General features: G+C 47.5%; 1 protein-coding gene across 1 annotated transcript in view; it reads left to right on the forward strand.

Annotated features, from left to right (window-relative positions):
- Positions 1–22,130, forward strand: part of C7H1orf94 (chromosome 7 C1orf94 homolog) — a 35,293-nt gene extending 13,163 nt beyond the window's left edge. Inside the window, exons 2-7 of the mRNA XM_048349868.1 lie at positions 5,021–5,736; positions 9,480–9,719; positions 11,155–11,330; positions 16,300–16,377; positions 18,479–18,675; positions 22,055–22,130. Coding sequence (XP_048205825.1) covers positions 5,021–5,736; positions 9,480–9,719; positions 11,155–11,330; positions 16,300–16,377; positions 18,479–18,675; positions 22,055–22,130 — 1,483 coding nt within the window. The remainder of the gene's footprint in view (positions 1–5,020; positions 5,737–9,479; positions 9,720–11,154; positions 11,331–16,299; positions 16,378–18,478; positions 18,676–22,054) is intronic.
- The last annotated feature ends 4,825 nt before the right edge of the window (positions 22,131–26,955 follow it).

Genomic DNA, 26,955 nt, shown 5'->3' on the forward strand with positions numbered 1-26,955 from the left:
GTTGTTTGGCTCAGATGAATAGCAGTTTTCATCTTTTCTCTGTGTTATCATGTACACAGAACTGCTGCTGGGGGAACGAACAACATGCTTGCTTAGTCATTATTCTGGGAAGGGGTGCCAGCCAGTCAATAGCCTTTATTTTCACACAACTCAGTACACTACAAATGCAGAAATAATGCCATGTATCTGAGTACAGAGCCACAATCAGACATCTATCATTTTTGGGGGTAGGCAAGGCCAAAGAAGTGGAGCCACGCATTCTGTGGGCACACATTCTGACTTGCTTCCTTGGTGAGGAATCAAGAGTTTGGTTGCCCTGACTGAATGATTTACTGGACTGGATAGAGTCTGATAGATTTTTATTTTTAAAAATAAACCCAAAGGAGAAAGCAGAAAGCACAAGAGAAGTGTCAGACCTAGCAAAACTTCTCTAGGAAAAAATAAATAAAAGGTGGGTTCCAGAAAATACAGGGGGAACATGGAACTCAGCAAAGTTGTAGGGGGGCATGAGAGATCTTGGTGTGAATCACGGGGCCAGTCAGAGTTAGTGTGCATTCTGCCTTGGGTCTGACCGGGTACCACCTTGTAGAGCTTGAGAGTTCTTAGGACCAGACCAAACAGGATGGTTAAGGTCATCCAATCAGATGCCCGGTCAGAGGTGGTACCGTGGCCAGGCAGGCAGAAAGCAGTGGAAAAAGCTAGGGCATTCTTCCAAATAAGGAATAGGAATGTGTACAAAGGAACAAAGAACTTTGAGAGATGGATGAGGGCAAAAGCAAACAAGCTCACTCACTCTTTTATTCAACAAGTACTTATTGAGCTAGAGTTATGAGCCAAACACTGCCTTAGGCTTAGAGACCTCTGGAGTGAACCAGGCAAGAGTCTCCCTTTGTGGAGTGGATGTTGTGGGGGTATAAAGATGGAGAGAGGAGGAATACGATAGTGGTAAGCACTAGGAAGGAAATACACAGGTTGATGGGGTGGAGTGTGCCTAGTAAGTGGAGGGGGGGTGTATTAAAAATGCAGCTGCAAAGGGTGCATTGAGAATAGAACGCCTGACCTGAGGCAGGAAGGAGGAGGGGAAGGAGATAGTCCAAGAATAATCGGCTATATATGGAAGGAGTAGGGGACTAGAAGGACATTCAATGGAAAATGCAAAGGCCCTGAGGCTGGAATGAACTTGGCTTTTCAAGGGGTAGATAATAAAAGACAGGTTGTCTCTGGAAGAAGAGGGAGACAGGGCCAATGTGTGAAGTCTTTGGGGGATCATCAGGAGTTTGGATTTTTATCCCATGTGTAATGAGATTCTACGAGAGGGTTTTAAGTAGGATCTGAGTTCTGAGCGTGTCTTAGCTCTGTGGGCACGTAGTTTTCTAGAACAAATAAGAATGAGCAAATCTGACTTTCTTGGGGGTGGAAGGGAGGGGTGAGTGAGGTGGGTAGATGTAAGGTCAGGGGCTTCTAAACCAAGCGTGAATGCGTGAATCTTGATTGCGGCAAGGTGCGTGACTCCCGGCTCTCACGTGCATAGTGGAGGAGAAGGAGTGGTAGCACTGGGCTGATTTATTCCCCACCAAGTGTTGATCCAGGATTATGATCAGGCTGGTGAGGGCGGGGGGAGTCTCCAGCAGAGTCCCCATGGTCCTGCCTCAGACTCTTTCCTGTTCAACATTTCTATCTGCAAATTGGCAAAAGCCTCGGCAGACAAGCTCATCAGACATGCAGCTGACACAAAGCTGTCAGGGACAGCTAATGCCATGGATGACAGGACAGGCTCAGGATCCACCGTGATGATCTTCACAGGGTTGGAGGCACAGGATGGGAGCAGAAATGTCCCTGATTGCATTTAGATGGAGGAATGAAGCCTAGTGGAGGCGCCAGGGGACGTCACTGGATAACTCCCAGAAAGGATGCTTGGGCTGGGGCAGGTGAGAAGAGTGAGTAAGGCAGCAGGGCCAGCCCCATCCCCACAACAGCCTCTTCCTTGTCAGCGTGGTGACAAGACTGGAGGCCTGTCTGGGTCACTCTTCCCATTTGTGTTGACTCTCTGCAATGCCCAAGGGCATGGAGAGGATCAGATATGGAGAGTGTGGATGCCTGGCTCCACCCTCTGACTTGGTGGTGGAATCAACACAGAGGTTGTCCAGTATGGCCCTTGAGAGGTTGTGTAGGGCTCAGAGCCAGCTGGGCGGCTCTGCTGCTGGCACAGGTGCTGAACTGTCTAGAAATGCCAACTTCCTAAGATCCTCAAGGGCCCCTGTAGCACGTGCAGAGGATAATGATTGGGAGGGCACAAGGTCTGGAAGTTGGTTCCCCAAGATTCCTCGTGAGTTGGGGAGGTAGCAACCAGGAGCAACATGGGTGTTTCCTCAGATACTACAGGGCTGTGGGTAGAAATAGAAAAGGTGTCTTCTGCATTTTGCCAGGTGCCAATAGCAGGCAGGTGGGGGTGGGGGTGGGGTGGAGCTCATGCCAAGGCCTCTAGGGGTACACCATTACAGATCTTACTCCTGATAATAGCATTCTAGGAGGGAGCTACACCATGAACATTTTCCCGCTTGCTGTGTGCCAGGCTTGTGCTCCTTTAATGGATTCTGTGATGAGCTTTTTGTAAGTATGTGTGCAATGTTTTTATCTAAACACACACACAACAGTGACAGCACTGACAGAAACTAAGCCAACACAAGAAGAGTGGATCTCATGTAGCCCTACCTTTATTCCTTCTGTCAGGCCCCTTTCTTTTTCCTCCTCCTGCTGGATTAATTTAAAAGGAAACTCCAGATATAATTTGATCTGTAAATACTCTAGCATGGGGCTCTGAAAGATAAGGACTCCCTTTTTCTGTTGCTGTTGTTGTTTAAATGGAATCACAATATCATCATCAAGATTTTGAAAATTAACATCATTCTAGAGAGTCTTTAGGATTCAGAAAAGCTCCTGACATAACAGCTTGCTTTGTAAGGCATTGAGGGTGAAGAGGGGAGGCAGAAAACAAGTCTTTCGAATGTCCCATGCCTGAGACTTGAGACTCACCTGTCTCCTTTGTGCAGGAGGAGAAGGAGGTGAAGAAGATCAGAAATTGGGGGCCACGGATTGGCAACCTCTTTATTCTGATTGTTCCCAAGGGCACAGCCACAAGAGTGGGCCTATTTATAGTCTTAAGTCTAGACATGGAAAAAGAGGCAGAAGGAAGGGAATAAAGTGAGAGAGAAGAGGAGAGGGAGAAGAGGGGAAAGGAGAGAGGGATGGGCAGGGACGAGGGAGAGAAGAAAGCGAGGGGAAGGCGAGAGAAGAGGTGGCCTGGCCTTGCACACAGCCCTGCTGGCCTCACAGGAGCTTGGCAGGCTCAGCCCACACTGCAAGCACTCAGCGCTGTTGTCGACCAGGCCCCTCACCACATTCTCCTGGCCCTCCCAGGAGGTGGGCTGACGGGCATCATACTCACACCGTACAGCACAGGACTATGAGGAACCTGTGTCTGAAGCCAGGTCTGTGTGACTGGAGCCTGTGTTGCTTCTACCATTGCTCTCTGTCTCAAGTCTTGGGAGGGCATTTGCAGAGCTGAGCTTTAAGAGTTACAGGGAATCACACACCTCATGTGTCTTTGGGTGCACAGCTCTTCCCTCAGTTCTTGCCCCAGGACCTGTGGATCTCAGCAGGATGCAGAAACTAAAGGATCCAGGCCTCGAGACTAGAGCCTGGGCCCAATTCTGTATGTGATGACACAGGCCATGTGCCCACCTGGTTCTTGACATGAGTGTATCAAGCACATGTGTGTATGACTGTGTGCATGCATGCACATGCGTGCTTATATATAACCAGCAATGCTTGAAAGAAAGGGCCCCGTGGGCACTGTTTTGGGGGCCCCTTGTGCCCTCTGAGAGGGTTGTCCTGGCCTGGTCTTCCCCATTGCAGAGCCTGCTCTGGAGTAGCCAAGCTCCACTCAAGTCCTCCCCGACCCCCACCCCCCCAATCATCTTTTTCACTGCTTCACCTCCTAGAATGTTCACTGGAGCAGGCCAGCAAGTTTTCTGAATGCTGCAGGTGGAGACCACTTTAACTCCCACAGCTGAGGAGGGCTAGTTGAAAGTTAGAAGTGGAGTGGCCCTCATTCCCTGGGAATGCCAAGGAAGATGGTGACCCTTGCTGGAATGTTGGCAGTTAGGCGGGATGGCAGGGGTTTCATCTGCTGCTGGCCAGCAAGGTCCCACTGGAAGTCCAGGCTCTGATGGGCAGCACAGGGTAGTGGTTAGCTGAGGGAATATCTTAGGAACTAGTGCAGGGACCACTCAGCTACCATTTCTACCTGTGCTCTGAAGCCAAAAGCTACAGGTCACAGGCTGTACCAGGACCCACTGCATCCCCACTGTGGAATCGAGGGGTTCAGGGGTCCAGTCAGGCTGTCTACAGCATAAGAGTTAACCCTTACATTACCCTGGCTCTATGGCAGATACTATCTGAAAGACTTTGTGTTTCCAGGGTTATACCAGGTGGCATGGGATATTGAGCAACTTGTCCAAGGGCACACAGTGCCAGAGAGAGTAAGAGACACAGCTAGCATGGGAGCTTAGCTGTCCACCCCACCAATGTGCAAGGGGGTGCTGTGCTGTACCAGCTCCCAGGGCCTAGCTGGGGCTCAGCCCCAGGCTGGTACCCTGGATTCTATGCATTGAGCTGTTGATTCAATTTGGATCCCTTAGTTCTGAATTGAAACTTCCCCAGTGAGCCACCTCTCTAGTCTTTTCCTGCTTCAGATCCCAAGCCTGAGTAACAGGAAGGGAGGAACATTCTCCATGCCCTTCTCTCCCCTCCCCCACACTCCCGGGCCCCTCAGGTGGCATTGCACCCTTGGGGCACATTTAGTGTCTGTTTCCTTTCTTGAGAGAGCAACAGGTCTCTCTCACACACACCAGGAAATAAATATATTTTCTTCAGGTGGTGCAAATCCATGCCTTCCTGGGGCCCTATGTCCCAGGGCAGAGCTAGCACTTAGGCTGCTTTGTCTTTGACCTGTTTGCAGAGCTCTGGAACTGGGCAGTGGCAAGGATGAAATCTCCCTGCTGGTGGAACAGGAGTTCCTGAGTCTCACCAAAGAACACCTCATCCTGCTCCAGGAGAGCTCCAGGGAGCGAGAAGCATGCAGTGGCACCCCCCAGGGGACCAGAGAGCCGGCCCCCAGCCTTTTTGCCCCTCCTCTGGTAGCCAGTAGCAGTGGAAACAGCGGCAGCAGCAGCAGCAGCAGCAGCCAGCGCCCAGCAGCCTCCGTGACTACAGGAGGTGACAAGCATCAGGAACAGAAGGTGGCCGTGGCTGTCATTGGCAGCCGGCAGGATTCTGCTATGTCTACCGTCACCGGCATCCTGCGTGCCACCAAGGTCAAGAGTAGTACCAAGGGGACCAAAGACCAGAGCCACAGCCTGAGTGCCACCAACACCGAGATCAGCAAGCTCCTGGCCCAATTCCCACTGAAGTCCACTGCAGTGTCCAAAACCCCAGACAACAAGATGGTACTGGAGGAGACAAAGGTCATCAAGGACTTCCTAAAGAACAACATGTTCAGTAGCTCGGGACCCCGGGAGGCTGCAGGACTGGGCCCATTTCTGCTGCTGCCGCCCCCACCCCCTCCAGCATCCCCTGACAAGCTCTCTGAGCTTCCTTCTCAGAAGAGGCAGCTTCCTGTGTTTGCCAAGATCTGCTCCAAGACTGACCCTGCTGGGGAAGGCCACCATTTAATGGGTGAGTGGGGCCGGGGGGACCAGGCAGGAGAGGGGATGGGCTCTCAAGATGTTCAGGAGACAAACTGGGTTGGAAGCTGGGGCCATCTGGCTTCCATTGGAGGTGCCTGCCCTAACAACAAGGTCTTTTCTCTCTCTGGGGCAAAGACGTGGATGTGGAAGTTACCCAGGCATTGGTTCAATACTTATTGGTCCTTAGATTTGTTCTCTGGGATGTCAGGGATGTAGAAAATTGCCTTTCCACTCTCTAGTGGAGGGGCACAACCTCCTGGAAATCTAGGCATCTCCTCCAACTGTGTACACACATACCCTCTCCAAGAGATTCTGTATTTTGCTCTGATCTAGCCAGCCCAGGTGGCCCCCAAGAAGGCAGACTGACAGCAGTGACATCTTCTCATAGCTGGCAGTCCCTAGATGAATAAATCATCTTCATGTGAATCAAAGGAAGAATCACTCCAGGGCTGTAGGCATCATGGGTGCCTGGAGAGCACAAGAGCAAGGTCATCCTGGAGACCATCTGAATTCTGGAGCATTGAAGCAAGCTCAGGGAATTGCAACCAAGGCTAGGCCAGCAGGCTGGACTCAGGGTTGAGCAGTGCTGGAGGGGCACAAAGAGCCTTAGGATATGGGACTGTAGGTAGGAGGGGGCTGAGCCCCTCCCCAGGACCTTTACCCTTCTCTTCCCCCACCCCCCCTCCTCCTGCCCCCTCCTCCTGGAGGAACTGCTCATGCTCTTTGCTGATGGCTATGGTGATTGGTGTTATACTGTTCACTCATGCTGCCCATCATTTTTTGGGTGTCTTTATGTACGAATATGTGGGCAAAGGTGTGCCAAGGGGAGCTTGATTTCTGATTGTGTTTAGGACCGTTTACGCTTAGGGTTACGAAATGGATCAGATATTCCCTAAAATCACAAGCTATTTGAACAAGAATCATTTGTATTCAGGGTAGGATGAAAGAAAACAGGTATATTTGTTTTCTTGACAGAATTCATGGGTCATGAGGGTTAGGGTTAGTATTAGTTTTCAAGTTCAGGTTAGGGTTAGGTTTAGGGAAGGGTCAGATTTAGGGACAAAATGAATGTTCTACTAATAAGTAGAAGCAAAACACACATGAAATAAAAAAAAGAAGAGCATACTGGAGTTTCCTTACTTTTACTCTTTGGCATTTTGGGGGTTTGGTTTCTGATTGCCTTTAGGGCTGTTTATGCTTAAGGTTACAAAATGCATCAGATAATCCTTAAAATCCCAATGTATTTCAAGAAGAATCCGTTGGATCCAGGATAGGATGAAAGAAAATAGCTATATTTGTTGTCCAGAGAGCATTCATGGGTCATGAGGGTTAGGGTTAGGCTTAGTTTTCTATTTCAGGTTAGCATTAGAGTTAGGGAAGGGTCAGCTTTAGGGTCTAAATGAATTTTCTACAAACAAACAGAAGCAAAGTATGCAAAATTTAAAAGAAAGGACAGGAGTTTCCTTACATAGGTGTCTGTGTATGTGGGTGCATGTGTCTGTCATGTGTAAGGCTGTGAAGGTGTAAGGCATAGGTAATACAAGGAGGAGTGTGTGTGTGTGTGTGTGTGTGTGTGTGTGGTGTGTAGATGTTTTAAGGGGTTGTAGGTATGTGTGTGAGGCTACAGGTATATCGGTCTCTGGGGAAAGTCTATTATTAGTGGGTATGTTAATTCAGCACACTTAGCTGGGGGCTAAACTCAGCAACAGAGAAACTCTTGGAAGAGACTCCAGGGAGAAGTTTTGCTAAAAATGTCATTGTCTTCTAAACTGGCCCAGGCTGGAGGGGCTCTTCCCTTTGCTGGGCTGGTACTAGGAGAGCAGGTCTAGTCTGGCACAGTAAAGCCTCAAGATTACTGGGTTGGGGGTCCAAGAGCTAAGGGGATCATGTCTGCTCCCCATGTGACACTGACACACGAGTCCTCTGGTGCAGCCTTACCATGCAGCCATCAGCTACACAGATGCAATTAGTCCAGGAGGAAGAAGGTGGGTTTCCAGCCAAGCTCTGTGGAAACCTTCAGAGACCAGCAGGCTAGGGAAGGAGAGGAGGAGGCTGAGAGGGCAAGACCCCCTTCCCTGGTTCACACACACACACACACACACACACACACACACACACGCACATGCACACACATACATAGATAGTTGTCTCTTCATATCCTAGTTATGGGATCCCCTCTCCCTGACACCAAAACCCAAAGAAGCTCAAATCTCTTATTTAAAAAGTAGCATATAACTCTCCCCTCATCTCCAAATTATTTATGATTCCTCATTTGATGTAAATGTTATGTAAATAGTTGTTGTTCTGTATTGCTTTGAAAATAATGACAGGAGTCGATTAGAGTACTACAGATGTAATTATTTTCTCAGACTGTTTTCCATCTATTGTTGCATGCATGCATACGTGCACACACATGCACGCACACACATCTACTTTCATGCAGGTGCACACACGTATGCAGAGGGATTTTTTTTAGTTTTTAAAAAATTGTTATAATAAAAGTAATGTGCAGAGGGCTTATAGTTACATAAGTCAGGTAAAGAGTACACTTCCTTTTGGACAATGTCACACATTCCTTCACTCTCTCCCAGATTTTTCCTTCCCAACTCCACTCATAAGTTGTGTAGTTCATTTTCAACATAGTGTCTAGTCAGTACCACTGCTGCATTTGTTCACCATTTGTCCCTCCATTTCCGTGCCTCCCCTTACACTCCCAAAGACAGATAAATGAACAAACAGAACAAAGAGGAAAGAAAACAAAAACAGCAAACAAGACAAAAAAAAGCTTCTTGATTTCATTCTCTGGAGCTCATTTTGATAAATATTATTTCATATGATCAGATGCACAAAGGCACTGTGCCTTTTGGTTACACATGTAGAGTTTTAAGATAAAAGCTCCCATGCTAGGAGGTTCTGTGGTGAAAGTTTGCTAAGGTGGCCCACAGCAGTGCAGTGTCCTTGTGCAGGTGGGTGGAACATTCAAGTCTATTTAGAGTAAGGCCTGAGTCTGGCACCATTGTGTCCCTTGGGTATACTGCAGTCATTTTTCGTGACACAACTTGTCTCTTTGATGCTGTCTGTAGTTGCCCAGGCTTGTGGTGCCTTCCCCCTAACACTCCTGTGTGCCAGGCCTTGCTAGAACCCTACTTCCTCCAGGATGAAGTGGTAACACAAGAAGTCATCTCAGCCAGTGCCTTCTCCCATTTCATCCCTTCTGTCACCTCTCAGTGCCCATCTGCCTTATCCTGGAGCTATTTCTGGGCCTGTCTCTCTCTTCTTCCTTGTTGTGAGCCCCTGCAGGGCAGTGTCTGGCTCTGACTCATTGCTGTGTCTCCAACTCTCAGGGCATGGCCTGGCACTCACGGGAGAGTTGAATTGCCCATGAACAACACCACAGAGGTAGAGACTGTGAGGGACATGGGTCTCCCTACTAAGCCATGTGCTCTGTGATGTCAAAAACTAGGTTCAAGTCATCCTGATGTCCCCAGCCAGGGCTGTGGATGAATGGAGGGAGGAAAGAAGATGAAGATGGATGAATGGAAGCATGAGACAGGAAGGCTAGTGTGGTCAGTGATGAGGAGAAGGGCCTTGCAGAGAGGGGTTGCATCTAGCTGAGTTTGAGTTCTCCCTGGTCTGGTCTGCGCCTTAGCCACAGAGCAGCATTCAAAGGGCTCCTTGCATTCCAACATGTCGGCTTCCAGAGTCATTGACTCAGTTTCTCTCCTGCTCTAGAATGGAACCCTACAACCAAGGAGCCAACCAAGGGTCAAGAGAACCTCTTTCTCAGCCAGTGGCCTCACAGCCGGAAGGATAATGGCAGTGAGGAAAGTCGCAGTGACCCGGTGGGCACCACACCCATGCTCCTGCCCACCAAGAAGCCTGCGTGGCCAGCTGAGAAGAACCTGCTCTATGAGTTCTTTGGGGCCACTAAGAACTCAAGCAAAGTAGAGGTGGACGGACTGGAGCTGAAATGTAAGTGGACCCCACCCAGGAAGGGGCTGTAGGGAAGGAAAGGGACCCCAAGCTTCCTCACTGGCCCAGAGGTGACACTGTCTTCTTCATGGGGGAAGTCACTGCCTTTCCTTGGCTGTCAGGAGTTTTAAATCCCTGATATGGGGACAAATGATTTCTTCTCTGTGTCTTTTATTGGGAAAGTAGCTGATGTTCAGGAGTCATTTGTTGTCAGCGGTCAATATGGCACACACCCTGACTCAGAATATATGATTATTTCTCAGGTTGTCCAAACAAACCAAAGAAAAGCCTATGCCTTAGAATATTATTACATTGACATTATTCATGTCCCTATTTTCTCTCTGGCACTTGTGCAATGCTCAAAACTCAGTTCCATAAACAACCCCTCCCAAAAGGTGAAATATGCAAATATGGAGGAAGCTGAGGACCTATCTCTGATTCCATGAATGTATAAACATCCAATAAAGGAAGAGAACTCAAGATTCATTTCCACAAACAACTTGACCTACTATTACTTTTAGACTAATTTTGAGCTACTCCACACTAAACAATTTCATGTTTTAAAAGGTTTAAGAAAATGACTGTCTCTTGATCTGTGTGTCCCCTTCAACATTTTCTCCCTCCCTTCCAGATCAAGATACATTGTGTTCTTAAACTACTTTGTTAAGTGGTGGAAAAAAATCAATGCATATATCCTACAATGTATGTTTGAAAAGGGTGATATTGATCAAGACACACTGTATTCATAAACTTCTTTGTTGAATGGCAACTCCTTTGTACAACTAGTTAAAAATAATAAAAATACTTAAAAAAAAACCACCAACAACAAAAGAAAATGATCGCTAAGCATGGTGTGGTTCACACCTGCCATGCTGGCACTCGGAGGGTAGAGACCTGAGGGTCATGAGTTTGAGGCCAGTCATTGCAGAGGTCAGCTGTGTTACAGAGCAAGACCTGTCTCAAAAATATAAAAGAAAATCATTCCCATACTGAAAGAATATGATGGCAGGTTTCCCAATACTGTCAAGTGAATAGCCCTGGTGGGAACATTTGATAAGAGTGAACTCCAATGGCATAGATAGCTCTTATTGGCATAAAGGTAGATTTTTCTAAAACCCTTGGAGGAACTTGGTTTTGTTACTCAGGGGGGGATGCAGCCCTAGCATTGAGTTAATTGTATCCCCGGTGGAATGATCTCATTCCAGGAGAGTATCTGAGCAGACCAGGCTGGAATGTCCAGCTCTTTGGAAGGTGTGAATTAATGATGGCAAGGTGTGAACTAATGATAGTTTTCTGTAGCCATTAGTTCACCTGGACTTTGAAGGTCCTCTTGGAGCCTAAAAGACCTGACCCCTTGAGAATATGACTTCCTGGGCTGGTGTGGCATCTTGCTGCCCCTGTCACTGAGTCACCGTCCCTCTCCTGTGGCTTGCAGTGAACCCACCTGTACCAGTTGCTGACAAGAACAACCTGAAATACACAGGGAATGTGTTCACCCCACGCTTTGCCACAGCCTTGACCTCAACAACATTGAACCAGCCACTCTGGCTCAACCTGAATTGCCCACCTGCACCGATGTTCACAAACCACTCCACCTTCCCGCAGTACCAGGTGAGTGAGCCGAGCAGGCTCTGGCTCCCCTTGTGGCCATCTTGGGGGTTCTACTAGAGGAAAAGGAGCAGGAGGAGGTGTGGCTGGCAGGAGCCTTTGGACTCTGCTTGAACTGAACTCCAGTCCTAAGTCCAGAGGCATCATGGGAATGACAGTCGAGCACTATCAACTTGTGAGTGTGTCCATTAGGCTTTCATTGCGATCCCACCAGATCCAACCCTTTGGTAGGCCCACCCTCAAGCATACATACTACCTGAACTCCAGTTCACACCAGGCTGGTGATTACACAGCTCTTTTGAGAGCCTTGGCTGGTCCAGTGCTCCAGCTTCAGGCTCCCAGATGAGGAAGATGGCCCAGTCCTTGCTTCCCACCTGTTTGCTGCAATGTGCTTTGAAACTCGATGGGCCAGTCCCAGCCCAGGTCTTTTGTCCCTATTAATGGCACCCTCTTCCACTCCCTAGGGACTTCATTTGCATGACAAGTGATGACCATATTCCACCTTTAAACTATAGCCAGGCTGCCTCCTATTATTACTGCCATAATTATTATTATTTTTTTGTACCAGTGCTGGGCTTGACCTAGGGTCCTCGTGCTCTTGTTTGGCTTCTTTGCTCAAGGGAGTGTTCTACCACTTGAGCTACACCTTCACTTCTGGCTTTTTGCTTGTGAATTGGAGATGAAGAGTCTCATAGACTTTTCTGCCAGGGCTGGCTTTGAACCATGAACCTCCGATCTCAGCCTGCTGATAAGAGAAGCTAAGATTACAGGTGCTAAAATGGCAGATGCAAGTCACCAGTGCCAGGCCAGGCTCTCTTACCTTCTATCTGCTAATGGGTTTTGGTGTTGTTTTTTTTCATATTGTCTTGGACTTGAGCTCCTAGCTGAAGGGGAATTAGCGGTCAGACACAAACAGAGGCGCAGGACTTGTAACAGCGTTTGATACTTTCCTGACAGAACTTACTTATGCAGGGAAAATGTAGTTTCTTTATTTTGTCCATTTAGCTTAATATCCCTTAAGAGCTGCGGCCCACTCTGTAGTAGGAGGGGGCAATCAAATCAATGTCCACTCTAGTTGAAGCCCTTGTCCAATCCAATAACGTATCTGGTCCCTTTAGGTAGAGCTCAGAATTCTAAGATTTCTCAGTACTGGGCTCCCCTCCCTGCTCTTCTCTGGAGCATCAGGAAGTTGTATGGGGAGGTGTAAGAATGTGGCTGGTAGTGGCCCTGTGGCTTAAGTGGTAGAGTGCTAGCCTTGAGCAAAAAGAAGCCAGGGACAGTGCTCAGGCCCTGAGTTCAAGCCCCAGGACTGGCAAAAAAAAAACAAACCTAGTCACCTAAGAATGTGGCTGGACCTATCCATCCAAGACTTTGGCTTCTGTTGTCCCAGCCAGAACCTGCAAATCCTGGGAAGAGAAAATGGAAGGAAATATGCTCAGTATTCAATCTGTCTTCCTTCTTGTCTCTTTCCTTTGCACTTCCCCTCGGTGGCCTGTGTCATTTATTTCTTTACGACGCAGTGACAACTTTATGGCTTAGATGTAGTCCACAGAAGGGGATCCTCTGTCCTCAGTATAAAGATTCCAAATTGGGCACTGACGGCTCATATCTATAATCCCAAGTACTTGGCAACAGTTACGGCCAGCCAGGGTAGACAGTTTGAAAGACCCCTCTGGTAAACTCATAACTAGGTGCAATGGTGCACATCTGTCATCCTAGCTACAGCAAAAAGCCTACAATAAAGCTGGGTGCCGGGGGCTCACCTCTGTAATCCTAGCTACTCAGGAAGCTGAGATCTGAGGATCATGGTTTGAAGCCAGCCTGGGCAGAAATCCATGAGACTTTTATCTCCAACAAATTACTCAGAAAAAAGCCAGAAGTGGTGCTGTGGCAAAGAAGCTCAGGGGTTGGAGGCAAGGCTCAGCACTACAGCACTTGCCTAGTAAACATGAAGCTCTGAGTTCAAATCCTAGAACAACAACAAAATAAAAAGTAAAAAGCTGGGCACCAGAGGCTTAGGCGTGTAATCCTAACTACTCAGTACTAACTACTGAGATATGAGGATTGTCATTTGAAGCCAGTTGGGACAGAAAAGTCCCCATGAGACTGTTATCTCCAATTAACCACTCATAAACCAAAAGTGGAGCTGTGGCTCAAAGTGGTAGGGTGCTAGCCTTCAGCAAAAGAGCTCAGGCACAGCACCCAGGCCCTGGGATCAAGCACCATCACTGGCATAAACAAACAAACACTGAGCTTCAGGCTTTGATATTGAATCTTGAAGGAGCTTAGCAACAGTTCAGGAGCTTATTTACTAAAGAGAAGTGGTACCTACTCTCCTCAGTTACCATACACACCCCATAACCTAGATGAGAGACAGCAGTGAAAGGTGACCTAAGGTGAAAGTGAAGTGGAAAAAGTTTCCTATTAGTAATGGTACCTTGAGAAAAGTGTCCCCCTCATTGATTCTTGGACCCTGCTGATATGCAGATACCCTTGCAATTCTGCACTTGCTTACCCTCCACTTACTCACCTCCTCATGGGCTCAGTTATTTCTTCTTACTCATTTACTTGTTCATGTAAGTAGCTTAAAACCTTAGCTCTGCACCTACCACAGCCTGAGGGTGGTCCCCGGCTTTCGGGGCTGGCAGGGTTTGCATCACGGGGCTGGTTATGATGATGGGCCACAGTTTTGCTGGCAGGACTGGCGAAAGGGCCCTGGCGGTGAGTCCTCGCTGTTTTTCTGCTAGCCAGTTGAGGCACTGAACTGACTCAAACAAAGCCAACTGAAAAGGGTTAACTCTTCCAGGCAATAAGAAAGGCAGCAAAGTTCACCTTCTTAGAGTCTCTCATTCCTCACAAAGTTTTCCCTGGCTTCATGGGAGCTAATCAAGGGCCCTGAGATAATGTGAGAAAGACAGATTTGGGGATCAATACACTGGGACTCTGCTTCCTTCAAGCTGTGTGGCCTTGGGCAAGTGAATTAACTGCTCTGTTTGTGAGGTGGACTCATCATAACTACAGCAGCAGCACCAGCAAGAGCAGCATAGATTGATTTGTTGTAAAGATTAACTGAGCTTGTGGTGGGGAAAGGTTGCTCTAAACTCTAAAATGTGATACAGATTAAAAATAATAATAACAATGCATCCCTGGTCTTCCAAAGGAAAAGGGACTGGGGAACTCAGGAGACCTTGAGGGGTGGGAGGCAGAAAGGAGCAGCAGGGGCTCATCTATCCTAATCTCTTCTCTACTTGGCCACAGGAATAAAGATGAGGTCCCAAATTCGACTTTCTCAGAGCCCTGGACAGACCACAGGGACTCAGAGAAGGAGAAGGCCAAGCCCCCAACACCTTGGCTGTAGCTTTTAGGCTGCGTGGCATAAAGACAGTCCCGATTAAGGGGAGGCTTGTAGGAAAAGGCCGTGACCTCCAGCAGAGACTTGCTGGTGTTTTATTTATCTGTGCTCATGATTTTCCACAATGAAGTTTGAACACCTAGAAACATGCCTTTGTTGGCCAGTGTTGCTCGTACCAATGAACCCAGCTGCTTCTCCACAGGCTCCAGGTAGGGTGGAGGCCTGCCCACCCTTCCATCTCCTGGAGAAGGGGGCAGGTTGAGTGCTAGTAGGGCCCAAAGGAGCCACCCGAGGACGAGGCCCTTGGCAACCTGCCCAGCGGCCTTGGAGCTCCCTAGGGGCTAAAAAAGGGTTAAGTCACACCCTCTGCAGGATGTCTCCACCCAGTTCAGGGCCAGGTAGGGTCACAGGGACCCACTGGGCCATGGTGGTGAGTGCGGCTGCCTTGGGCTCTGGATTTGGAGGCCAGAGGCTGGTTTCAGGCAAGGGTTGATGGTGGGAGGGGCAGAGAAGCAGAAAGCAGGAGTGGCCCTGGAGGATGTACTCTCTGGGGGACATGGAAAGGAGACACTGGGAAAGCTGGGTGGGGAGGGGGCTGAGTCTTTCATGAGGATCCCCCCACAGCGGAGACAGTCATCATGAGCACAATGTCAACCTCAGGGCCTTGATAATGGGCACACGCAGGGCCCTTCGCAGCAGCAGCCTTTGGGGTGCAGACTGGGAAGAGGTCCTGGGTTAAGAGGGTGGCTTTGGGACTTGAATCTCACCTGGAGGGACCCTGGATTGGCAGGAGGTGATGGAACCTGAGGCTGGATTTGTCCCAGGCTAGCCTACTCACTGTGGCAGTTCCTCTATATGTGCATCTTATGTCCGTGTATGGACTCAAGGTTGCTCCTGCCCCCCGAAGACAGAGTGAGGCCCAAGCTGTCAGAGAGCCTTTTCAAGGTGGTGCTAGTGGGAGGTGATGATGGACAGATGTAACATTTACAGAGACCTTACTGTGTGCTGTACCATTCCCAGCTCTTCAGATGTATCCAGTCACTTCTCCTCACCCCAGCGCAGCAGCAGAGACACGGGTAAACACACGTGTCAGCACAGCTGCACATCTGTACACAGACACACACGCAGCTGCACAGACAGATGTCAGCACACGTGCACGTATACTCAGGCATGGCAGAAAGCACGCACACCGGGAGGCCTCCAGAGAAAGTCATTTAGAAAAGATGTGTAGATGGCAATAGGGAAAACATGGTGCTCTCCACACACTTGGGTGGAGGAGGAAAAACAAGGCACAGAGAGGCGAAGTGATTTGCCCAAGTTTTGCTTGGTACCCAGTCACAGGTTGATCTGGTTATCACTGAGATAAGCTCCAAAAGTTTCCCCTAAAGACCCAAAAGGCTACTGAAGAGCTCTTCTCCATGTGGGCTGAGTTGAGCTGCAGCCACCTGACCCAGCCTCAGGCATCTCATGTCTCTGGCCAGCCATCCAGGGGATGTGACAAGGAACTCAAGCCCACGTGCAGATTCAAATGTGTGAGCTGGAGGCCGAGCTGCCTGGCAGCTGCTCTCCAACTGGGAGCCCTTGCCCTGCAGTGCCAAACCTCTCTCCCTTCCTCCTCAGGGCCTGTACCCACAGCTGCCGGCAAGATTGCCTTACCAGCAAGCCATGCATCCCCAGCTGGGGTGCTACTCCCGACAGGTGAGTAGGTAACACATCTTCTCTTCCTCTGTCTCTGTTCCTGGGCAACTGGTCAACCGCTGGCCTATCATGGCCTATCATGGTTGGCTCTAGTGCACACGTGCTTCCCTCCCTCTTCCACGTCAACACGGTGCAGAAACACAAACCCATGTCCCTACCCACCTCATGGCAACAGCTGGCACTTAACGGAGTCCTCACAGTGTGCCAGACCTTGAATTATCTACCTACTCCTATGAGGCGGGTCATAGATGAGGTAACTGAGACTCAGAGAGATCAACTTGCTCAGTCAGGAGATTCGTGGGCAAGTTAGGGTTTGCTGTGGCAACAATGAGCCTGAATATTGAAGGGACTTAGAATGGCATAGCTTTAGTTCTGGCACATGGCTCTATGGGTTGGCAGAGATAGGTTGAGCATCAGGCTCATGTCTGTTCCTCATGTGCCTCCCTTTGAGCCTGGGCTGAAGATGCAGGAGCTTTAGGCAATTATGCAGGTGTGTGCATGTGTGTGTGTGTGCATGTGCATGTATGGGTGCATGGATGTATATTTCAGAATAAGTTGTATAAGAACACAACAATAAAAAGATAACTCAGAGGCCATTACTGTTTACTGGATTTCATATATTCTTCCAGTGGTATCTACGTGTGTAAACTTATCTGTGTAAAGTCAGAATTCCAGGCACAGTGTTGTGCTGCCTAGTGAGAGGAGAGCATATCTGGAGATGATTCCAGAACAGTCCACAAAGATCTGTTTGAGGGCTTTAATCACTGTCATGGAATCATGGCGACATTTCTAACACAGCTTGTATGAGCTCTAAGACTGGCTTCTTCGGATCCAGGTTCAACTAGGGCCAGATACTTCCTCCCACCAAGGAGACCAAGGGTATTATTATTATTATTGTGTGTGTTGGTCCTGCGGCTTGAACTTAGGGCCCTGGGCACTGTCCCTGACCTTTATTGCTCAAGGCTAGTGCTCTACCACTTGAGTCACAGCTCTACTTCTGGCTTTTTGGTGTTTAATTGGAGATAACAGTCTCACAGACTTTCCTGAGTTAGGCTGGCTTTGAACATTGATCCTTAGATCTCAGCCTTCTGAGTAGTTAGGATTATAGGCATGAGCCACTCTGCCAAGTGAGAGCAGGGATATTTTTCACCACAGGCCACATACAGGGTCTGTCCTGGGAGGTGATCTCCCACTCATGTCCCTTCCACGGGCTCCAGGCAGGCCCATTCTCTGGGGTTTTTGGTGTTTTGTGTCCAGTTTGGCCAAGCCCTGCATCCTCTCTGTGTAGATAAAGGCACGCACCTGAAGAGGGCCTAGATTCCAGAGGGCGCTGGCTGGAATAATTCTTTGTGTGAGTTTGCTCCAGATGGTTTCAGAAACCCAACTCAGTCCTGTCTTAGCCCCTCTATGGTCCAACATTCTAGCCACTAACTACGTGTGGCTACTTAAATTTAAATAAATTACAATAAAGTTTGTAATTCAGTCACTCATCCACGCAGATTTCAAGTATCCAGTAGTCATGTACGCTGTATTAAGTAGCTCAGATACAGAACACTTCTAGCCACTTCTGGAATCTCCACTGGGCAGAGCTGTCTTAGACTTGGACTCTGTTAAGATACTGAGATGGAAGCCAGAGTTGTATAAACTGCAGCCACACTTTGGGGGAGGGAAGGGAAGAGGATACTAAAAGCCTTAAAAATGATCAAGCAGCTTTGAGTAGAGTTATTGACCCAAAGATGGGGAGTCAGGGAAGGGAAATTATATTTAATTGCTTTTTTTGGTCTCTCTTGTCTCTATTGCTGTCTTTGTCTCTATCAACTGACTCAGCATACACACACACACACACACACACACACACATATTCTCTGCTCTGTCTTCCCATTTTACAAGTGGGGAAACTGAGGCTCGGGTCAATTATTTTAACTCGTCAGGCTTACCACTACCCAAGTTATTTCCTGGACCTTTTCAATATGAACAGATTATCTTCTGTGTACCTCGGGGTGGCTTGGGACACAGGGGCATAGAAGTGGTAGCAGGGGCTGGGATCAAGGCTGGGGAACAATGACCTCTCCCCCCGCCCACCTCCTCTCTTGACTTTCAGATGACGCCATACAACCCACAACAGATGGGCCAGCAGATTTTCCGCTCTTCGTACACCCCTCTGCTGAGCTATATCCCCTTTGTGCAGCCCAATTATCCCTATCCTCAGAGGACACCACAGAAGCTGTCCACCAATCCCCGAGACCCTAACCCTTTGGCAGGAGATGGACCACAGTACCTCTTCCCCCAGGGATATGGGTAAGTCCTCAGCCCACCCCGGAAAGCCTAATTTACAGTCAGGGAGGGCAGGGAGGTGTTGGAGGTGGGGTGCCTTGCAGAGCCTCTCTTGGTATGTGTATCCCATGGCTGTGATGCGGGGAGGTCTTGTCCCTGTGGCCAGAGGCTATGTGGCTCCCAGGGACCGGGAGACCCCATTTGAAAGTCTGTTGAGGCTGCAGTCCCATAGTCTTGACAGTAGACCACCAAGTATCCAATCAGAAGCAAGGGATAACCCACTCCATGGGCAGTGGCAAGTATAGAGCATGGCAGACACATTACCTACTTGCTTGCTGTACTACAAGACATGGCCAGGCAGTCTTCTGGCTCCCAAGGCCACTGGCTACCTCCTGAGTTCTGGCTAAGCTTGATCTTCCAATAGCATTCCAGTGCTTATCAGAGCACGCTTTTCCACCAAAGCTCCCCCTCCAACAGCAAAAGAGAGAGAGAGAGAGAGAGAGAGAGAGAGAGAGAGAGAGAGAGAGAGAGAGACAGAGAGACAGAGAGAGAGAGAGAGAGAGAGAGAGAGAGAGAGACTGACTCATTTCCTGGTACCCTCTGAAGGCTTAGCAGGAAAAAAAGGCAACAGAAACTCAATATTTCAGCTGAAAATTCTGCTCAAATTTTGTCTGCTGTTGAGTACCGAATTTGTGTTTACTTTAATACAATAAGTAGCCACTTACTGCCACCCAGCAAATCCTCAACTAATTTTGATAATGCTATGTCAGCTCCATGGATCGGAGGCTGCCAGGCCCAATGTGTGCACCAGGTTGAGAAGTTCAGTTTCTAGAACTAGAAGCAACTCCCCCTCCCCCCCAACCTGACATTGCTTCTTGTCCTGCCCACCTGCCCATCTCATCACCTGGTGAAGAGGTGAACAGGGCCTGGGGTCTGGGAGGCCCCTTTTGGAGATCCCTTCAGATCCTTCAAGGTGACACCCACCCCATGTCCCCAGAATCATCCAGCCTGTTCCTGAACACCTACTTAAAACTGGGCAAACAACGTGAGGAAGAGGTTTCTGTAGTTAGATTGGTTTGGGAGAAACTGTGAGACACAAAAGACAAACAGATTTCTTAACTGTTGGAATTCTCAGATCATTTAATTTCCTAGGGTGCATGGGGAATGTTCCGGAAGGTGGTCGATAGTGTTATTTGAACATAATATCCACAAATCCTTTTATGGCTCCCCCCTACTCTTTCCTTCTTCCCACCCTTCCCTCTCTCCCTATCTGTCTACATTTTATAGATCACAGGGAGGTGTGATACACCCAGTACCCTGGAAAGTGCTTTGTTAATCCATGGAATTAATTTGAATTCAGCCCCCAGGGGATGTTGAGATGACTAGGACACCCTGCCCCCTTCACTCTCCCTTCAGAGACCATGAACAAAGGAGACACAAACACAATGATATTAGTGTCCAGGCAAAATAGAGGGCCATCAAGGTGGCCCAAGGCCAGAGGCAGAGCCTTACAGGTGGTATGTGTGCACATGTGTGTGCCTGTGCATCTACAGGCATGCATATGGATGTGCACCTGTGTGTGTGTGCGCGCGCGCTCACAAAGTGAGCAGGATGAAGGAGTAGTCTGGGAGGAAGCCCCCTTCCCCCAGGTGTGAGGGTGCAGGGCAGCTGGAGGCTTGGGTTGGAATATTAGATTTGTGCCTGAGAAAGGTGGAACATAGGATTGGAAAGGGAAAGGTGGAGTTGGATTATGCAAAGCTTCTGGGTGCTAAGCCTGGGGACCCAACAATTGGTGTGCTGGGCAGAGGAGAGAGAAACAGGAGAGAAGGTATAGTCTGGAGGTGAGCCTGGGGCCTGGGGGTAGAGGAGTTCTGCATAAGAGCTTATTACCTTCCTAGAGGTGTCACTAAATGAGGCTGCAGAGAGACCTAGAGGAGCCACCCACAGGCAGCAAGGCCCCATCCCATGCTGCCCCTCCAGCCTTGGGAGGAAGAGCAGACCTGAGCTCTCATCAGTCAGGTGCTAAGAAGCACCTGAGTGGAGGCTGGAGGCCTGGTCTCTTGAGAGGAAAGTGGGCGTGGCCTGGAGACTGAAGCTTGGAGGAAGGAGTCTGAGGTGAGCCAGAGAGGAGGATGAAGAGTCAGCAGAGGCTATCAGTTGCGGGAAAGGGCTAGCAGCGAGCCACAGCTACAGTTACCAGTTGAGGATCAAGTTAATGCAGTAGTCTGTTTCTTGTGCCTTTCTTTCCCCTTCCTTGTTCTCTCCCTCCCAGCCAGCTCCTTTAGCTATTCTTGCTCAGGACTAGCACTCTACCACTTGAGCCATAATTCCGTTTCTAGCTTTTTGGTGGCTAGTTGGAGTTAAGAATCTCGTGGACTGTCCAGCTGGCTTGGATTTACAATCTCAGTTCTCATTCTGCTGAGTAGTTAGGATCACAGGCAGGAGCCACCAGTGCCTGCCACCACCACCTCTAAGTGTTTATTTTGTTCATTTATAAGAGAAGGACTTGCATGTGAATCTTCCCAACTGCAAAGAAGTTGAGAATCTGTGGATTAGACTAAATTTAGCTGTTTGCGCTGTTGTGATTTATATTGAGCTTTGCTCCATTCAAAGTTTCCTAGCAGATGGGCAAAGGAATTCCAATCAGATCCCAGAAGTGCGAGTCCACTGTCTGTCTGGAGAGACCAGGGAAGGCTTCAAAGAGGAGATGGTCTGGGAGGGGGCTCTGTTTTGAAGCATGAATAGGAGTGTGCCAAGAGAAAGAGCAGGGAGGTGGTGGTATGTATTTCTGCTCTTGGAAGCAGAGGCTCACATCCAGATGGCTCAGCCTTTCCTGAACGTCTAACAAAGCCCCAGGCATGAGGTCACATCTCAGATGCTTTGAAACGAAGGACCTGATATAGGGGGATGCTGATAAGTGAAGATGTTGCTCTGGGATTGTCTGGACTCTAAAAATCAAATCCTAGGACCTGCCCCTTTATTCTCTGATGTTGAGGGACTTTGTGGGAGCATACTTGGTTGTGTCATGCAGGTAGGGAGGTCACGGGCATACAGGAAAGATGCTCAGGTCTAGAAACTTCCTGTTTTTAGGCATAGAGCTTGCATGAGCTCTGTAGAAATAATCCTTACAAGCTCCGAGTGGGGTACAGTGGAAAGTGGGGGAGAAACTCTTCCTGATCCCAGTTAATGACAGAAGCAGCTCTTTATTGTTCTCTAATTGTGTCATTTTCTAATATTATTTTCCCAGAGCTGAATCTTCCTTATTACACTGATGCTTCTAGCCTCCAAGCTTATCATGGTCCTCACAGTCTCTGACAGCCACAAAATTAATATATTACTCTCTTCAAATCTCTCCAATAACATCTGCAATTTCATCACAGCATTTATATTCTTTCTTTTCTAGGTTTGGCTCGACATCCGGCGGGCCCCTGATGAACAGCCCCTATTTTTCCTCCAGCGGGAATGGCATCAATTTTTAGATTTCCTTCTCTTTTTCCCTCCCCACCTCTAAAGCCTTTGGAGCAGGGCAAAGGGCACTGGAATTCTGGATTCTGAAACCACTTGGTATGAAGTTTGGAAAGCCAAGGTTCCAACCAAAGTCCAAGACAGAAAACAGCAAGACCAGAATCATCTATTGACCAACACTCACGCACAACCCCCTCAACACATAGCACAAACCAAAAGCACACCTTCTTAGTCATACTTTTGGACCACATGTGCACCTGTATTTAGCTAGCATGAGTGATTTTTATTTTTGTTGTTGTTGGTAAAATAGAAGTAAGACAATTTTAGAAAGTTTGTATTTTATGATAAAACTATGAGCTGCTTGAAATGGTGTGTGTGCCTGTTTATTTTGGGTACGATCTGTATAATTTGTATTTTGTCAGTTGTGAAGCTTGAATTCAAGGGCCTGGGTGCTATCCCTGAGCTCTTTCACTCAAGGCTAGCACTTTACCACTATGAGCCTCATCACCACTTTCGGTTTTTTGGTGGTTAATTGGAGATAAGAGTCTCAAGGGGACTTTCCTGCCCAGGCTGGCAACCCTCAGATCTCAGCCTACTGAGTAGTGCAGATTACAGGGGTGAGCCACTAGCATCCAGCATGATCTGTATAATCTTTACCAAATATCTTCCCCAGGAGATTCGATGCTGCCTCACGCCATGAGAAGAGTGTAGTGTGGAGCCTTCAGAATGCTGCTATGGTTCCTAGAGGGAACCGAAGTGTGAGGTTTCCTACATGTGAGGGCTTATCTCATTCACCTGGGGTCATCTCCTCTTTTCTCAAAATCCCACTCAGGCATGTGCACCCCACTATGTTCTTCCCAAGTGGGAGTATTTTATGGAGAGAGTCTCTTGAACCACAAGCTGGGGAAATATTGACCTAGAACACAGTTTCAAAGTAAATCTTGATGGTGACAGGCTCTATCCACTATGGAATCCCAATGCCCTCCTGGAGGTTAGTCTCAGCACTGCACCTAAGAACGCTCCCTCAGATCTCTCTTGTCCAGTTCTGACCCAATTGAGAGCATCCTGGTCACATTCATGGAGACCACATCTGGGAAGACAAGACTATAGGAATCCGTGGATAGTACATGTTCTCTTTAAAAAATTATATAAAAAGTTTAAAAAATGAGTTTTATACTTGACATTTTACACTTTGATCATGTTCAACACTCTTTTCCTGCTTTCCCTCTTCTGCTGGTCCCCTCCCCATAAGACTCCTATTAAGTTCATGCCATTAAAAAAAAATCTAGATTCTACCTACAAGATGAAATATGAGGAAACTTGTTTTATTGAGCCTGTTTTTTTTTTCTTAACTCAATAATCTCTAGTTCCATACCTTTTCCTGGAGATGACATAAATTCAATCTTCTTTATGACAGAAAAATAATGTGACAGCCCATGCTTTTTAACTCTCTTAGTCTATTCTTATAGCCAGGCATTGCTGATCACTGAACATTCTATTTCTCTGAGCCTAGATAAAGCCACAGAGTCATTCTCTCTGGGTTGCTTTAGGTATCTATTACTGACCAGAGCTAGTCTTTGAAGTGAATGTCACATGCTCTCCTTTAACATACTCTAATAAAATCCTTCACAGATTTTAAAATGTAAAGATGTATTCTTGGGCCTAAAATGATGAATGATGCCCGTCTTGAATGGGCCAATGCTGTCAGTTCTAATCTTCTATTTTTACCAATACTGTGGTCACCTTGAAGCTGACTCTAGTAGAGAGAACCAGGCCTGGGAAACTTGAGTAGCCCTTGTCCAAGAAGACACTGGGGTTAAGCCTGGTGCCCATAAGAGCATTTGCCTTCACCTCAAGGTATGACATCATTGGTCTCCCAGTTGTTCTTCCTGGATCTCTGAAAACCAGTATCTATCCCAAATTCCCGAGAACTAATGCCATTTCCCCATCTCCATGATCTCTTTGGAGTTCTCTGTGTCATTTATTCACCTTTACTTCTAGGTTTCCTTGTTTCTCCTTGATAGGCTTTGTTATCCTCAATTTTTATTTCTTGGTACTGACCCAAGCTTGACTGTAGATTTCCATTCTCCTCTGATCTCTGTGTGGAGGCAGAGTAAAAATCAAGAATGGGTGTACCCTTTGCCAGATCTGGCTTCTTACTCACTTTCTAGTCTTGACCTTGGCAGAGAACCTAACCTCTTAGAACCCGAGTTTTACTAAAGCTCGTGGTGAGAGTTGTGAGAATTAAAAGATAAGGTAACAATATAGGCTTAGTGTCTACTAGACTTGAGGTTTTAAGATTGTGAAATAAAGATGTTTCTGTCCTTTCTCTCTTGAAACTTGCTCCCAAATAAGAAGGAGAATGAGAAAACCTATACAAATTCCATCCTCAAGGAAAGTAGGCTGGGTCAGCCATCCCATCATGTACACTAGGCAGAAATGCATGAAAGAACGGAACAGACCAGGTTGAAAGAGACACAAGAAGTAAGTCATCTAGACATTCACATACAGTGAAACCAAAGGAGGATCCTCTTAGCAAGGCTTATGTGCATCTGATCATATAAAATAACATTTATCAAAACGAACTCCAGGAAATGAGGGAGGGGGAAGTCTAAGGCTGATTGTTTCCTTTTTTAAAAAAAGGAGCAAGTCCTGTTTCTCTGCAGAGCCCCAAAGAGCTCAAGAAGTGGGAGGTTCCAGGTGTTGGATAATATGGAAGGTGAGCTGAAGAGAGACAAGTAAGAACCGATGTAGTAGGTAGCTCCTATCATGGGTTCATAAAGTCAGGAGGCTTGGTCAGTCTACAGGGAGTAGGAATCATTGCAACGAGTTTCCTACCAACATTTAGAAGCTGCTGATAGTAGGAATGGGAAGTCTCCAACAAGGAAGAAAAAGTAGAAGAATAAAGACCAAGTGACACTCCAAGATAGGAGACGATATGACATTTAAGAAGTAAAGATCAGGTGGGCACCAGTGGCTCACACCTGTAAACCTAGCTACTCAGGAGGCTGAGAGCTGAAGATTGTGGTTCAAAGCCAATCTGGGCAGAAAAGTCTTCGCGAGACTTATCTCCAACTAATCACTCAAAAACCAGAAGTGGAGCTGTGGCTCAAGTGGTAGAGTGCTAGCCTGAGCACAGTGAGGCTCAGGGACAGTGCCCAGGCCCCGAGTTCAAGCCCCACAACTGACCAAAAAATTGTGAAGACTCCTATAAAAACAAGAAAAGAGTTTGGGATATTAAACCCAATCAGTGATGATTGATATACTTTTTTTTTTAGTGGATGAGTTGGAAGCTAACATCAGAGAGAGCTCATGAAAAGGAGACAAAAGGACATAGAACATATTATAGAAGATAAAAGAATCAAACGTTGATAAATTGTATGACTCTAGTCATTCACATACTGAAGCCAGAGGATACACATAAGCTATGTACAAATGATAATATAAAATAATATTCTATGAAATGAATTCCAAGAAAAGGAAAGGAGATATTTTTAGTTGCCATTGTTGTGTTTGCTTTCCTTTTGTTTGTATTTGGTAGGATAAGGGAGGATACATAAAAGGTGGAACAAAGATGAACAAATACAACTGTGATACTCACTTGACACTATGTGGAACATAAACTGTACATCTTGTGGGTGGGGACAGGAAGAAAAACCAGGGGAGAGCAATGTAAGGGGAACCATGGTTCAAAAAGAACTGTACTCATTACTCATCTGATTCATGTAACTGTAACCCTTCTGTATATCAACTCTACAATAGCTAAGGGAGGGTGTCTATGCCCCATTAAGACAAAAGTCTACTCAAGACATAAGAAGAACCCGGTGCATGAAGGGAGGCTTAGGAGGCTTAGAGTCCCTGGGTTGAGGGGAAAAGAAGGTCTTATCTCAAAGTCGCACAGCACATCCTCCACAGAGAGGCTTTGCAACCAGTTCAGCTTAGTGACTTCTAGAAAGATGTGTGTCTGGGGAGGGGTGTGTGTGTCTGGATGGTGCAGGAGGAAAGAAAAAGAGTTAAAAAAATTCAGAGTTGATTCTGGAAAATTGCTTCATGGTGTTTGGTGATGAAGTAGGGAGATTCAGCTATAACTTCAAATAAAAATTAAAACAATCATTATTAACCTGGCAGTGAACAATATTAAGTGGTCATAATAGTAAGAGATCCAAATATGGATTTAAGCAGAAATAGTGATATTCACTCTAATGGGAAGGAGGATGGGGGTGGAAGGAGAAGATGAATAGAGCTGAAGTAATATCTAAAATAGACAGTGCAGCTCACATCATCAGAAGTCTGCAGTTAATGCCAGCATAAAGAGGGGAGTGGGCTTCCAGGGGTCACCATGGGAGGCATGAGGGGCTGGCGGAGGAGAGAGGCACTGGGATTGCTGCCTCACCGTTGAGACTTTTAGCACTATTTAGCACTATTCAACTTACATGCACTACATGTGTGCAGTGCTTTAATAAAAATGTGTTTAAAGAAAGAAATTGCATGTAAGGACACCAGCTAGTAGGATGCTTGGCATACAGTCAAAATAATTTGCTGAACAGAGCCCAGGCTTCAAGTGCCCAAGCCCTTGTGCCAAGAATAAGGGAGAATCGGGGGGCTGGGGATATAGCCTAGTGGCAAGAGTGCCTGCCTCGGATACACGAGGCCCTAAGTTCGATTCCCCAGCACCACATATACAGAAAACGGCCAGAAGCGGCGCTGTGGCTCAAGTGGCAGAGTGCTAGCCTTGAGCGGGAAGAAGCCAGGGACAGTGCTCAGGCCCTGAGTCCAAGGCCCAGGACTGGCCAAAAAAAAAAAAAAAAAGAATAAGGGAGAATCGGATTCTTGAGGACA

Source organism: Perognathus longimembris, chromosome 7 (genome assembly GCF_023159225.1).
Source record: "Perognathus longimembris pacificus isolate PPM17 chromosome 7, ASM2315922v1, whole genome shotgun sequence".
Classification (NCBI taxonomy): Eukaryota; Metazoa; Chordata; class Mammalia; order Rodentia; family Heteromyidae; genus Perognathus; species Perognathus longimembris.